This window comes from Notolabrus celidotus, chromosome 4 (assembly GCF_009762535.1).
Source record: "Notolabrus celidotus isolate fNotCel1 chromosome 4, fNotCel1.pri, whole genome shotgun sequence".
NCBI lineage: Eukaryota > Metazoa > Chordata > Actinopteri > Labriformes > Labridae > Notolabrus > Notolabrus celidotus.
Window position 1 is genome coordinate 26,619,117 of NC_048275.1, and position 15,386 is coordinate 26,634,502.

A 15,386-nucleotide genomic window follows, 5' to 3' on the forward strand; every position below is an offset into this window, starting at 1 on the left:
TAACAAGGATTTGACTTAAATTGATGTCTTTAAACAATGTCAGCATTGAAGTTGTTGTTGCTCATCACCATGTCAATTCTGTCTTCTTTGGGCTGCTTTTCAGATGTTAACTGTTAGGAAAAGGAAATCATGGTGTATTGCTAACTGGAGACTAAAATTATCAGATGATACCTGATTGGGTTACATTGATTTCAGTAAAATAACCCTTAGTTCAACATTTCTAAGCTCCAGCTTTAACAAGATATGCTTTATTACAATCATTGTGGTAACACTGAAAAGGTCCATGACAGCTCAGCATTTTGCCACAGAAATTCCACCATTACAGTTTTTACAGTGTAATCGTTGGCCAGTGCAGGAGCACCATTGCATAGATAGTAATGCTAACAACAGCACAGAGGCCACTTCTGTTGGCGGAGGGGTGGAGTCTGATACGATTCAGTGCATATAAGAGAGACTGATCTCCAATGTGAACCAGTTCAAGGCCATATTAGACCCTTGGAACAACTGCTCTTAGTCATAGTACAGATGCTATCAAATGTGTGGGGCTCCTATCTTTATCTCAGGGGTTGACACCTTAATCAGCAGCCCAGACTAAATTGATTTAGGACTTATAGGCCTATCTGTTGTTTAAATAAGCTGCGGCATTCAAGACAATACAAAACATTAAGTCAAGTTTTACATACTTTTTAGTTGAGAAAAACAAAAACCATAGAAATTAAACTTTCCTAATATAAGTACTATCATAGGTGCTATCTGTAGTCTAGGATTATCACTGTTACTTACTCATCAAAGTACACTAAGAAACAACTTTGTTAGAGATTGAATGTAACTGGTCTCTTCTTCCCCGCAGGCCTGTTTACCTGACCTGAGTTGGTGTGTCAGTTGGAGAAAAGTAGCCTCAGTGGAACAGTTTAGACAGCACACCTCAGACTGCAGAGAAAGCTCTCCTTGTGTAAACGGGTGAGACGAGGGCCAGAGCAGACCAATCCTAATTGAACTGACTAATTCCTCCCGAATTGCAACTTGTGATGGAAAAACAAAAATAAGACTTCTAACATGTTCCTGGCAAACCCACCAGAATACTCTGTATAGGAAAGTTTACGCTGCTGTTTGGAAGTTTGGTGAAAGAATATCTGAGGACATTTGGGGTAAAACAAAATTAGAGCTCAGACTCAAAATCCAACAGAAAGATGACCACTAGCTGTAACATGTCTTTGGTGACGGAGGTTGTGAAAGAGAAAATAAAATTGCAATGTAAAAGGTCCATTCTTCTCAATACTTTGGCACCATAACAACAACCCAGGCTCACATGTAGAAATAAATTAATGTGTGGTAACAAATGTATGAATGTACATGACTACAGAGAGCAGACACTTCTAATAGCCACTGCAAACATTTATATATATAAATATATAAATTCCACCCACTAAGTTAATTTTGTTAATATAACAAATTGAACCGCAGCCCCAAATATCCTCTGACTTTGCAAAGAAAAAACAGAAGGTTAGGAGAGAGGTTAAGTACTGTAACTGAATTTGCACTTAGCTATACCTGCAAACCCAATTTTGAATTTATATTTCTGACTATCGTAAAGCATCAGCAACCCCAGGACAGTTTCCTTGTATGTGTAAACCTACATGTCAATAAATCGTATTCTGAATCTGATTTAGAATGGATAAACTTAACAAATATATCTGCTACATTTAACTTATAACATGATTCATAAATACAATTATATTAACATCAGACCACTGGAAATAAACTTACAAAAGTGGTTATTATTAACACTGTGTCATAAGTTGAGTATCAGAAGTGGTCATAAAATGTCAGCATGTTCATCATTAGAAAGTGTTTACTGATAGAAAATGTGTTTTATTCTTTTAATCAACATGAGGAGAGGTCAGGGTCATTTGAGCGTCAAATACAGTTAAACACATTTATACTATGAAGGGAAACCATGTAATGGGCCAAATTGAAGTTGGTTGAAATAAGCGAAAGGAGTGATTTCCTTATAAGGACGTGATGCTAAATGTTTTGCGTCACTGGCTTGATTTAAAGTAGTTTATCTCTTGGTGAGATCACATTGAGTTTCCTTTTCAGCTCCGGAGTTTCCGAGGTTAAACGGCCTTCCTAAATGAGAAGACTGTGTTGTGTGTTCTGCTCACAGATCATGTGCCGGCCTCATGGAGGCCGCTATGACATCATCCTGAGGCGACACAACAACACTGTGCTAAAAAGAGCTTCATTCACAAGTGCTGTTTAACTGCTGCTAAATAACGCCTGTGTGAGTTAAATAGAGGGTGTCCCAGTATCGTCAGCTGTCCACAAACACACACAACACATTCATTTCAGTGTCAGGCTTTGCTAAGCGTTATACATTATACACAGTCAGTAATTACAGCCGTAAATCCATGACATGAAAAATAGCAGCAGGGAGAAAGAGAGGGCTGGATACACAGGGAGGGAGAGGTGAGAGTGTGTGAGTGTTTGCAGAGGGATGTGCTGCTTCATGTGCTGTCACAAGATGGGATTATTGTTAAATTACTACCAAAGCTTATGACATGCAGTCACCTCTTTTCTAAACCACAGACACACACACACACACACACACGCACACACACACACACACACACACACACACACACACACACACACACACACACACACACACACACACACACACACACACTGATTGAAACACAGGTACCCCACACCCACATAAACTGTAAGATTCAGCTTTCAAAAAGAGGAAAAGAGGCAACAAAATGTGATAAATATCACAAGAGATTTAAGAATCATATTCTCAGATTGAACTTCAATCATCAATAATCCTGAAATATGGCTGTATACCCTGGGATTCAGATACACTAGCATGTTGTGTTTTAAATAGTCCTGACTAAATGTAGCCGACTGTCCAAGTCAATAGTTTCCAACCAGTTTGCACAATCTTTCCTCATGAAGTTCCAACTTTTTCCGAAATTTTCTTCTTCGTTGTGTCTGGACTGTTGGCTTCACTGTTTGTCACCGCCTCCTGTGATTTCTTGTGGTACTGCAATGTTTGGTCTGCATCTGTAAGCTTCCAGAAAATGTAAAGAAATATGGAAAAATGGAAGCAGTATAGGAAGAAGGCACTGTCTGTATGCATAAGCATACCATAGGTAAAGAGCATTGTGAGCCTGTAGTCAATCATAGTCTGCAATCAAAGCCTTGCAGCAACAGTGGGCTGTCCAGAAACAACATAGCATTGCTCTGGAGTACTGACCAATCAGAATCAAGTATATAAAAAAGACGTGATAAATTTTCTTATAATGTGAAGAGATGAAAATAAGAGATAAATACTGACTTTTGTGTTACTTCTTAATATCTGTTACTGTAGTTTCTGACATGAAGTTATTCAGAGCCAGAAAAAACTGTCAACAGTGGCAAGGTGTGACATCTCGTAAAGATAATAATGGAAACAACAAAATATAGAGACTGGAGTTCCCTAATGTGCCTAAAAGCTGCCCGTTTAGAAGAGACAATTTGTTTAACATTGTATTTATGGCTTCAGTCTTGGAACCCATCGGCAGTCATCATCATGGTCTGATGACGAGAGGCGATGTATTCCTCTGGGGACGGGTGATAACTTTTCAGTACTGTTTTATGGAGAGTCCATAGATAGAGATGAGCCGTGCTCATCCTGAAGAAGCCATTGTAGGTTTTGTTTGGTTTATCTTAAATTCTACTCTTCTTTGCCCTTTTGTTAAACTGTATAGGCACCCACACACACACACACACACGCACACGCACGCACACACACACACACACACACACACACACACACACACACACACACACACACACACACACACACACACACACACACACACACACACAAATCTCCCCTGCTGCCTCTTTGGGGAAAAATAAGCTTAATGCGACATCACCTCTGAGCTGGCCAGTTACCAAGGTGATGGATTTTTTGTATAAGGGAATAGAACCTCAAAGGGGGGGAGGGGGTTTACAGGCAAGGCATGTTGTGTCCTTGACTTTCAGGGCGTCAGGTTAGAACCTTTACACACACTGACATGTAAGTCTTTATTTGCATTTTGACTCATTACAGTGAAGTAAAGATCTATCTTTGCTGCATATCCATGTGCTATCCATCTTAGCGATCGTCCTCTACACGTGCTGCAGTGCTGCAGTATTCTGCAGCAATCAGTCTGTCCTCACGCTGTCACATCAGCTGTCTGCTGCTTTGAAAAACAGAGGACGGTGCACAAAATGAACAGAATCCGACAGAACAGAGGATTATCTTGCAGATGGTAAACATAATGTGAGAGTATGGCTCTGCACATGTGATAGACAGATAAGGAGAGAGAGGAGAGGCTTAAAAAGAGAGACAGGAAGAGTCCAGTCAAGTGGCTGCCCGGCTGCTGGCTGCATTTACAGAACAGCTCTTATCAGATTTGGGCAGACACAGAGTCAGACAGGCTGAGACAGACAGGCAGGCACACACACAGATATATACTGGTCAGTGTAAATGTCATAAAGGACAGTAATAGAGAGAAGAAGACAGCTACATATCACATGAGGAATGTGCTGTTCCCACACAGTGCTCTGCTTTTTTTGAGCTTGTGACCACTCATCACCGCAGCTCTATCAAGAAACAGGAAGCGAGGAGGATCCTAAAACATCAAAAAAATCCAAGCTAAGTCTGGGTAGGAGAGAGGATAGACATGCACAGGTGCTGCTGCTGCTGCTGCTGCTGCTAGAGAGAGAAGGGAGCGGAAAAGAGCGCATAGAGGGAGAGAGAGAGAGAGAGAGAGGAAGAAGAAGGGGGAGCAGAGAGGGGAGGTGTAGGAGGAGACTTGCTTCAGAGGGGAAAAGGAGCCGGAGTGCAATTCCAAAACAGCTGTCCGGCAGACGTCCCAGTCGACAGGAGTGTAGCCCCAAGGCAGAGACAGGAGGCAGGGCAGTGTCAACATGCCACAGGAGCAGCTCAGCAGCCACTGAACACACACACTGACACACACACTCACCAAACCTGAGGCTGCAGTGATCAGGAGAACACCAGTCATACCTGTGAAGGATCAGGATCTCCTCATTGGAATATCTAAGGTGAGTGAGAGAAGGAATATTCTTTATTTCACGCTCTGTGGACGGGATCATGTTGCTTGTGTTGGTTGTTTCTTGTGTAAATCTGGAGCAGAACAGAATTGCTTAGTAACAGTACATTTCTGCGTGGTAAGTTCTGCTTGCGCAGGAGCCAGCAGACGTGTAACCCATGAGCTGAACTGTTAAGAGCAACATGATATCCCTGCTTTCCAAAAGAGACATTTGAGCAAGTTCCTCAAAATGCAGATCTGGATTTCGCTTTTATCTCCTGAGGGGATGTTGTTACCGGTAAACTGAGGGGGAAGGACGTTGTCTTTTTATGCCCGTATATGTTGACATTCTCTTCATGTTTCATATGCTTTGATTCGGCTTCCTGCTCATCTGTGCCAAGGATAACTCTAGCAAGTGCCGGCCATGCTTGTGGGTGGCACGAGGGGAGCTAGAAAGAAAGACAGAACAAATACTCCACCCTGCCATTCGCCACCAGGCCCCCGAAAGAGAAGCCTTTGCCTATAATTGAGGGTTTTTTATGTAACAAACGGCTCAAGTCTATTCTGTAAGGCTACCATTACCCTCTGTGGTATGTGCTTTTTATAACAGCCCCAGAAGAGAGGGTCTTTCTGCTATGTGAAGGCGTGACAGGAGTCAAGGCCAGGGTTAGAGGTTACTTCTAAAATGTTTCTTTGAACACACATCAGGAGGAATATAAGTTTGATGATGCTGCATGTACCATATCAACATCAGGAGTGCAGCATGCTATATCTCAGCAGCACTGATGTGAAATGTCAGCACAGTAGTCCCATCATTGAAGGAATATTTAGATAATGCACGGGTTCTATTTTAAAGAAGTCATATACAGGTCATATTTTGAACAGCTGCTTAATCTGGATGTCCCTCATCCCCGGATAACTAAAGCATCATCAAACTGTAGTGTATATTTAGGCTACAGTAGAGCTACCCGGCCACTAAGAATACACTGACCCAGATAATTCACACGTGACTTTAAGGTGTCCAGAAATACCCAGACAAATCACGAGCTGTTGGGTTAATTAACAGATACCAACCCCACATTTATCTGCCCCCCAGAGGTGGCTGAAGTACACAAACTCTTCACTCAAGGAGAGGGTTGGCTCATTGGGTAAAAAAGGACTCTGGTACAAGCCGACGTGATGGTTCAACTTCTTCAGTGAAGAAAAAATAGAGGTTTATTCACATGGAAAGTGATTAACGTGGAATCATTTTAACTTGAAAAATTATCTTTAAAATGATTGCATTCTCCTTTGCTGCATCGTCAAAATCTTGATGACGGAAAGTGTCTTGCTGCTCTGAATCGACCCAAACACCATCAGCAATTTCTTAATGGCTTTCATCCATGGGACTGCAATCATCACATTTACAAGCTCCTCTCCACAGCCTTGGTTTTGACTCGTCTGAATACATCATTTTGGTTGCGGTATGTCTGTCATGTGTGAAAAATCTTAATGGATACATCAACATTGTCCTTTATTTTTGTCATAGTCATGCTTTTTGGTTTGAATCTTTCTTCATGTTTGAGGCAGTGTGAAGTGGTTCAAATATAAATCATGATTTCCACAATACCCATTGAACTCAAATAAGAGCCTGCTTTGAAAGCGTACAGAGAAGAAAGTACAGATATCTGCTTAAATGAAGTAAGTTAAAGATACATGTTTTCATTTTTTATAACAAATATTACATAAAAATGTAGGAGATAATTATTGAACGGGGGTAAAGTCTTAAGTTATGAGGCTGCTGTGTGTTGGCGTAATCAGAGGATGAGATTGCTTTTCAAAAAATCACACAAAAACTAAGCTAGAGGGTCATTAGTTCCTCAACTCGTGACATTAGTGATTGGTGAATCTCCTCAAAGGAGCATAATGAACATAAATAGAATTTCAAATTGAGGAATACTTATGGCTCAATAGGGCAAATTTGTTGCATGACAACAGTGGAAGGGGCTTCCAGAGAGCTGGCCAACTCGAAGAAAATGGGCTCATGGAATAGGGGGGGACATTTCGGACAGAGGCTGAAATGATGGTTTTCAAATTGAGAGTTTTTTTGTCTGTGAATCATATCAAAGATTCTACATAAGTATCAGATGACCAATATAAGCCTGAAAATGAGCACCATACCTCCTATTTAAAATTAAAATAGAAGAAATATTGTATAAATTGTCCATAAAGGTTTTGTACTGCCCCCGCTACTTAAACTTTCATCACCCCTTCTTTATTTCTACACCCACAACTCCCTGAACACCAACAGATGAGGCAAAGTTCCACTTTTAAAGAGGCTGGAGAGGCTCCAGATCACTTCATGCCCAGACGGATAGCTGTTGCTGACCCAATGACACACTGGCTTTATCCCACAGCTCTCATTTTGGCTGCCTGGGAAAGCTATCTAGAAATGCAGGTGCCATCAGATCCCCTCTTTACCCGAGGTGTAAATGAAACCAGCGATCACGTTCTGCAGAGGGGACGCCAACAGTGCCAGGGCATCAACACGTGTCTTAGCTGGGTCCTTTTGGAGCGGATCCAAAAGAAGGGTGCAAATCTGGCCTTGGCTTTGATTTGTCCCAGAATACACCTGCTCAACTATTCACAGCCTGCAGAGGCTCAGATGATAGATTGGGTCAGCAGGCCAGAAGGCAATTATAATTGATTAATTTCCTCTTGTGCAAACACAAGATTAACTAACATTGCTTTGACTTTTGATACTCACTGCCGGGTTAGATACTCATTCACCAAAGCTCTTGTTGAATTATCCCTAAAAGACCAACATGATGACACTGCTTTTATCCTACCTTGTTGTTGCCCTTTGGAATTCCAGTCATGTTTACCATTTAAGCTGAACTGATCCACCAGCAGGATGGCTGGCGTGAAGGTCAGACCTCCAGGCTTTCAGCAACCATCTGACTTCTCCCAGGCCACAAGTGTTGACCTTGGATGGGATGCACAGCAGATGTCCCCCTGGGTGAGCTGCAAGAATTGGACTCGTCTACTGCTTGTAGTTTTACCTATAACTATAATCTATTGACCTCCACCATCTTGTATAATGCACAGGCTTTGCGTTTTTTCGTGCCACAAGAGAGCAGAGGGTCCTCCCAGACAGACAAACATTATAATTTCATCAGGGCCAACCAATAATCAATAATGACTCTTTCATAGGAGGAGTTTGAATCAGAAGTGCATGAGGGGCCTTGAACGGAGACATGCAGGTGTTAGTATCGATCAACATACTCTCACTCCAGCTTTCTCTCTTGTTCTAGACTTCAAGTCATGACAGTCTAAAGCTTCTTTCACACAAGCACAAAACCCATGACATTTCCCACACTAACTCTGCTGAGTCCACACATGTGGATGCCAACTTAATCCGGACATTTTCCTGCCAGCCTACTAGAAAAAGTCAGCGGGATATCAAAATGAGCCAGTCTGTGAACACAGCAAGGAAGTTCACAGGGAGTGAGTCAGCAATGATGAGTGATGGTGCGGTTTAAGTTGAGTGGAGTTGTGTTGCTTTGTTCTCCTGACTCCTCTCTTCAGTTGTAGAGAGTTCTTCAGTGTATAGTTTCAACTGTCCTTTTTGTCTCACAGAGATGTCCTTGTGACATGATGTGGTGATATGGTGATATAAATACCTAAACACCACACTGTGGAAGACTCCTCCTCTTCCATAACCATCCACCCTTAAAGAAAACAAAGTAAATCCCATTTTGAGGGGTGCGTCTGACACATCTTAGGTACATGTGGGCACACCAAGTTCCTGAAAATATCAGGGTCTTAAATCCTGAAATGAACTTGAAAATGTCAAAGGAGCTCATGTGTGAAAGGGGCTTTGGTAAGACTGTGGCATCGGCTTTGCACTTTTAGGGCACAGTGGTCAAATAGGCTTTGATGACTAGACTGTACATACTCCAGTTAACCTCCACAAGAGGAAGGCAATCAGGCTAACTTCACTGAATTAGCCTTGGTTAGATTTGTAAAATAAAAGTAGCTGATTTTGTGACTCAAAGTAGAGAACCTGTTTCAGTCTGGGTACAGCTGAGGCACAAAAATGACCGGGCAGATTTACGAACAAGCGCTCTTTCAGTACTAATCTATATAGCTAAAGCCCTGTATATAACAGAACTAACACACTTGTGTTATTTAAACAACATGCAAAACCTGACTTTCAGCAAAGAGACAGAGGTTCAATCCATAGATGAAACAAATAATCAACATAGACTTTGTTTCAGGTCCTCTGTTAGTTAAAACATCCACCATTCTAAACAGACTATGATGCTCACCACAGAAACTCACCTCACTTCAAGGTGAATTAAGAAGCAAGTATGAAGAGAGCACTTGCAAAACTTGAAGTGAAGGGTAATAGCAAAGCTGCTGCGTGAGATGATGACAGAGCAAGAAATGGCAGTGTTTTTTTAACGACCCAGCAAACCAAAGGGTCCCTAAGGACTAGTCAGACTTTACTGTACAGGTTTATGTAGGCAGACCAATAATCAATCGGAAGCTTTGATTGAAATGTTTCTGCTAGAGGTGCAGCAATGACCTTGGATTCTTTAGGAAAGGATTGCAAATGTTAGTACAGACATAAAAACGTGCTCTGTGAGCCCACAGGAAGGAGCTTTTGGCTTGTTGGTGCGATTCCTTCACTTTCTATCCAAGCCCGATCTCCCTCTGCAGTCAGCATCGCTGTCAAGGTCAGACAGGACTAAGGAGCAGCAGAGAAAGACAGACACTAAAACATAAGTGGGTGGAAGAAAACAGCTCGAGCTAAACAAGTGAAGGATTTGCTGCAACCCCCCTTCATCAAACACTGCAGCAAACCTCTCCTCCTCCTCCTCTCTATTCTCTCCCTCTCGATTAGCAAACAAACATGCTCTCATTTGCACACATGGCCTGCATTCAAAACTGCTATCTCTCACCTCGGGCTTATACTCACACTCACATCAACGACTCAAATACACAAGGACCCTGAGAGAGAGAGCTGTGATGCCATTCAACACACTCACACATGTTCCACATCCCTCAGTGTTTGTCATCACTATATATAGCTGCATAGCGCTTGTAGGGTGACAGGTTTATTTGTGTTGTAATGGCAACCCCTAAATTTCACCTTGTTGTTACTTTACAGCAGAATGTCAGCTCTCAAAAACAAGGAGGTAGTAAAATGAGGAAATTATTACTAACGTGGGCAAAGATTTAGATTTAAATGTTACTTGCCAAGATTTTTGTAATAACAAGAAAAATGTCCATTGTTGCTGTGACGATAGCATGTCAATTTGTTTTAAAACCTTAGAATTGCATCCAAAATATGTCATGACACCTAATTTAGGTCACACTTGCGAAATGTAGATTCACCACATTGAATATAAGACCGAGTTTTTTTTTCCCTTGATACACATCTGACAAAAATGGGATTGTTTTATATCATATTCAGGGTTAAGTAATTAAATCCAATATTTGTAATAACATAACTATAATAATAATAATAATAATAATAATAATAATAATAATAATAATAATAATAATATTTTTCCAAAGAAAAATAAATTACTTTCTGTGGTCAAGCTATATTTGGGCCAATTGGCACAAAATATTATTATGATTTCAATAAAGTCAACAAGTTAATTTTACTCTCTGCATTTGCAGCTAGTTTTACTCACTATAAGAAATTCAGGCTGTAATTTTTGCTCTAAATAAGATGTTAAGTCCTAATTTTTCATGTACACGTCATGTGAATATGGCTTAAATGAGATGTAATGAGATAATTTAACCAAAAGTTAGACAAATACAATTTGTAAGATGTGAGTTTTTAGCAGTGTAGGGTTGGCTTTGTGATATAAATATACTGTCTCCGTCCTGTATGTTTATAGTAATTGACAAAATGTTGTGGTGATATTCAGAACAATGTCATTTCACACAACATATTTTAGTGCCACAGGAGAAGAAAACCATGAACATGTGGCTTAGCGTTGTGTTCTGAACATAATTCTGCCTTTTGGGGAAACTAACTCGGGAACTCAGCTCTGTGTGAATATATGGTTACTCTTTAGTTTCGAATATAACAGTAAATGGCATCTGGTCATTATTTGCATTCAGTAGCAAAAATTAAATTAGCCAAATGATTTAAATAAGAAATTCTTACTTCTACAAAATACTTTATGGGCTTGTCAGTGTTGATTTAACAGCTTTTTCAATCTGTTGGTTCAAGTTTCAGGTGCTAAGTTCCTCAGACGCAGTCATTAAGTCTCACTTATGAGTCATAAGGACAAAAACCTTGAAGTGAAATGCTTTAAAACTACTTGGTAAGATGAGGCCTGCAGTAGCTCTGATGAGACAGCTCATCAAACAGGTTAGGAACACAAGAATCCATGATGAAAGTGATGTCGTTGAATGTTATCCAGTTGGATTCAAATCTGCAGCAAGTGTGTCTCTGTCTCCTCACTAATGCTCCTGCTGAATAAACATAGCCTACTTAAAGTGTCTCTGATAAGGCTGATGCTGTGTGTCTGTATGGGGTCGGTTGCAGCAGGAATGTGGATGTTTTCTCAGTGAAACCTTTTCTTTTGGAGGTGGGGGGGGTGGACTTGACCGCCCAGGCACTCCCTGTGCAACGGTGCTCTTTCAGACGGTCACTGCTGACAGACCTCTCATAAGTAAATATGTCTATAAATGGTCAAGCTCTCTCTCCACTGGTGCTCTCTCCCACCCACCCACCCATCACACGCACACACACACACACACACACACACACACACACACACACACACACACACACACACACACACAAAATCAAACACTGTGACTCCCTTCCTCCACTGAGTGGTTTTCCTTTCTCCCTAGTTTCTACCTCTTTTGAAACCATCCTCTCCTCTTTTTACTGAGTTCATTCTACATTAGCTGGCTGTCGACGTGACATTTTCAGTCAAGCCTGTAATGGAGAAACCTCATCTAATCGGGCTCCTATCAGATCCAATCCCACCTTAATAACATTAACCCTTCCTCATACATTGCACCGGTATCTCAGCCCTTATTGAACTTGGAGTCGACCTTCTACCTTCAAAGCCAAATCAATTCCCAATCTGCACCACCGTCTTTCTTAAGATTCTCTCTTTCTGTAATCCCTCAACTTAATCCTCCCCCCCGACCCCCTTTCCTCCCCTCTTTCTCCTCTTTCTGTCTATCTCCTGTGCGTGTCTGAGCAGTAGCTTGTTCCTAAAACGGGCTACCCTGCTCTGATCCAACTAAAGTCCTGCTTTGCATCTCTGCTCCCAATCTGCGGTCCAGCTGTTCCACATTAGCATCCACAGTCTTGGAGGCCAAAGGAGGCTCATGTGTGGAAATGTGAATAGAGCAGCAAAGAGCCTTCGACTCATGCTGCATCCTCCTCTGTCCTGGCTTCTACACCCAACAGATGCGAGATGAGGATATTTTTCTTGCAGGTTCCAGGGGTTTCTCTTCTTCTCTTTTTTTTTTTTTTTGGTGGGACTGGAGTTGGTGACTAGATTTATTTTTTCTAGAAGGCTTGATAGGAGTTATGTATCAGTAGTAGTTGAGGAAAATTGTCAGTGCTAGGTTTATTTAAAAAACATGCTGACATATTCTCTTTTTGTCTTTGATTCCAGGACAGAAGCCAGAACTGCTTGGAGTCCCATTTCCTGATCAATGCTGAGAACGCTGACATTATTTTTGGAGTCCTGAAAGACCAGCTGAGAATGTAACTGGAGCTTCTCCCCAGGGGAACTGTAACATCCTGAACTTTTACAGCATTTCCGACTTTTTTATCATCCTCACCCGAGATCTTCTTCTCCGGTTGCAGCCATGCCAGCAAAAGCTCCCATATACCTGAAACCAAACAACAGTAAGAGGGGAAAGAAATGTCGCCTCAGAGATCTTTTGTCTCCAGACATGATCAGTCCACCACTGGGGGATTTCCGCCACACCATTCACATTGGCAAGGGTGGGGGGAGAGATACCTTTGGAGACATGTCCTTTCTTCAAGGGAAGTACGAACTATTACCCGGCAAAGGAGATATCCACCCTCAGTATGGCATCCAAAGTGAGTTCATGAGGGCTAACAGCACTGGAGATGCTTCCTTTGCTGAAACCCCATCTCCAGTCCTCAAGAACGCTATCTCCCTTCCAACTATCGGAGGCTGCCAGGCTCTTACCCTTCCCATGATCTCCTCCACTGTGTTCTCCATGCCCCCTGAGCCACTGGAGGACATCATCAGGCCTACAGCTCCCATGAAACCTGACAGCACAGAGGAGGTAGAGATCCTGCAGATGGAAGCCTTGCTGAGGTCCATGGATGTCTTTTCCAGTGAGCCTTCCTCTCCCTCCCCAGCTATCCAGTCAAAGCCTGACGTCCTCCTAGACCTGCTGGAGAGCAGGCGTAAGTCCACATCTAAGGCAGTCGCCAAAGCTAACAAAATAAACAAGAGTGAAACCAAGTTTGACAAGCCGTCATCCTACTACATCGACTCTCACAGCAACAGCTCCTTCAAAGCTAATGGAAGCCTGAATAGCAACACAAGCAGCGACAGCTTTGACAGCTTTAATGGCAAAGATTCCCAGACCAAAATCTACAACGACAATGAAAACTGCAACGGTTATGAACACTTTAACAATGAGATTACCGATGGATTCAAGCAGGGGCTCTCCAAGTACAATGGAGAGTGGGTGGACAGGGACAGTGGGGTGGAGGAGGGCCGTATCTGTGATTATGAGTTTGAGTTTTCCAAGGAGAAGAGCACGTCACAGGATTCCCTTGCCCAGATCACAGGGTCATTCCTTTCCCTTGAACTCGATTTGGGTCCGTCCATCCTGGATGATGTGCTCAATATAATGGATAAACCCGCAGCAAAGAGCAGGCCTTGAGCTGCACCGAGGCCCCAGGAGGAGAAAGGGAATTTTTAAACTATAGCCATGAGAGGAGAGAGACTCAAAAAGCAATCAAATTGGTGTCTGGATATATCATTGAGATGAAAATGAGCTACAATAGACGGAGCTGCTTATGTTTTTATTGTCCAAACATATAAGTATTCAATCTCTCTGTGGAGTGTTCAATCTTCTGAAGAGTGTTCAATCTTCTCTTTTTGCCGCATGTTTAAGATGCATGTATACTCTTGAGTTACAGCTTCAACACAGCCATTGTGCCTTTGACTGTAGGAACGATAGATTTGTGTTCTAATGTTGACTTTCACGGTATATTCACGACATGTTTGAGGTCCTTCGTTTGTTTTTTTACACAGTCTTGAACATTTTGTGACTATAAGTGTGTTTAACAAAGCTTTATTTTGTTTGTCACATCATTCATTTGCCACATAACCATTACAAACAGAGAACACTATGCATATTTGTGTTTTTAAAAGTTGCAGCACAAATAAATTCATTTTTGTCCTATTCTGGCTAATTTCTTGCAGAAATTGAGTTAATTCCAAAAATGAGAGGAAGATAATCAGAAGAAGTAGTACCATAACAAGGGACAAGACAAACAAGAGAGGAACCAAGGGAAGAAAGAGCTACAGATTGACAGAAAGAAGGGTAGAATGGATTTATTTTCTCGCCTCTGACATTCTTCGCATTCTGCCTCCCTGCCCTGCAGTGGGAGCACCGGTGGGCCTTCATCTGCCCAACCAGGCGCCTGCTCCATTTGTTTGCGTGTGGACAGGACAGGCAGAGGAGGGGTCTTTGAAATTCCCTGCATTCCAGCCACAGAGCACAAGTGTCCAGGAGCAGACATAAATCAGCTGTTTCAAATGCAGAGGGAGGGCTTCACTCTTGGAGCCACACTACAATACAGTGACAAACGGCTATAAAACATTTGCTCGCAAGCTCCAGGCAAACTTTGTTTAGTGCTGAGCGATAGATGGGTCCTCTGCTTCTGTCTAGAAACAATAAAGATATGTTGACCCAGCAGTGTTTCAGCCTGAAAGAGCAGGAGAGCAGTGAATACCAACATATGCAGCCTCTTGAACTCAGCTACCCCTCAGCAGCAGCTCCATGCCATGATCCCCTGATCCCCGGTCCCCATGGGCCCTTAAGTGCAGACACAAGAAGGGTAAGTCATAACAAGACTTGAGGCTTAAAGCAGACTCCCCCAAACATCCACGTGCCACTTTGTCATAGACGCTCTGAGAAAACAAGATAAGCTCTGTACTTCCCTACACAATCCTCCAACTACAGCAGCCCAGCCAATGGTGGTCAGTGGTCCACATTCTGAAGCTGTGTACTCCTATGTGACACCAGTTGAAGTCAGCTGATATATTTGAA

The 15,386-nt window shown here is 42.2% G+C and overlaps 1 protein-coding gene across 1 annotated transcript; it reads left to right on the forward strand.

The window, feature by feature from the left end:
- Positions 1 to 4,785: 4,785 nt before the first annotated feature.
- Positions 4,786 to 14,516, forward strand: cdc42ep3 (CDC42 effector protein (Rho GTPase binding) 3). Its single transcript, XM_034681939.1, has 2 exons — positions 4,786 to 5,100; positions 12,737 to 14,516. Exon 2 carries the CDS (start codon positions 12,933 to 12,935, stop codon positions 13,989 to 13,991), a length of 1,059 nt encoding a protein of 352 aa, XP_034537830.1. The 5' UTR covers positions 4,786 to 5,100; positions 12,737 to 12,932; the 3' UTR covers positions 13,992 to 14,516.
- The last annotated feature ends 870 nt before the right edge of the window (positions 14,517 to 15,386 follow it).

Bases quoted from the DNA above. Each gene is read 5' to 3' on its own strand.
- cdc42ep3 (XM_034681939.1), top strand. From the start codon at position 12,933: ATGCCAGCAAAAGCTCCCATATACCTGAAACCAAACAACAGTAAGAGG.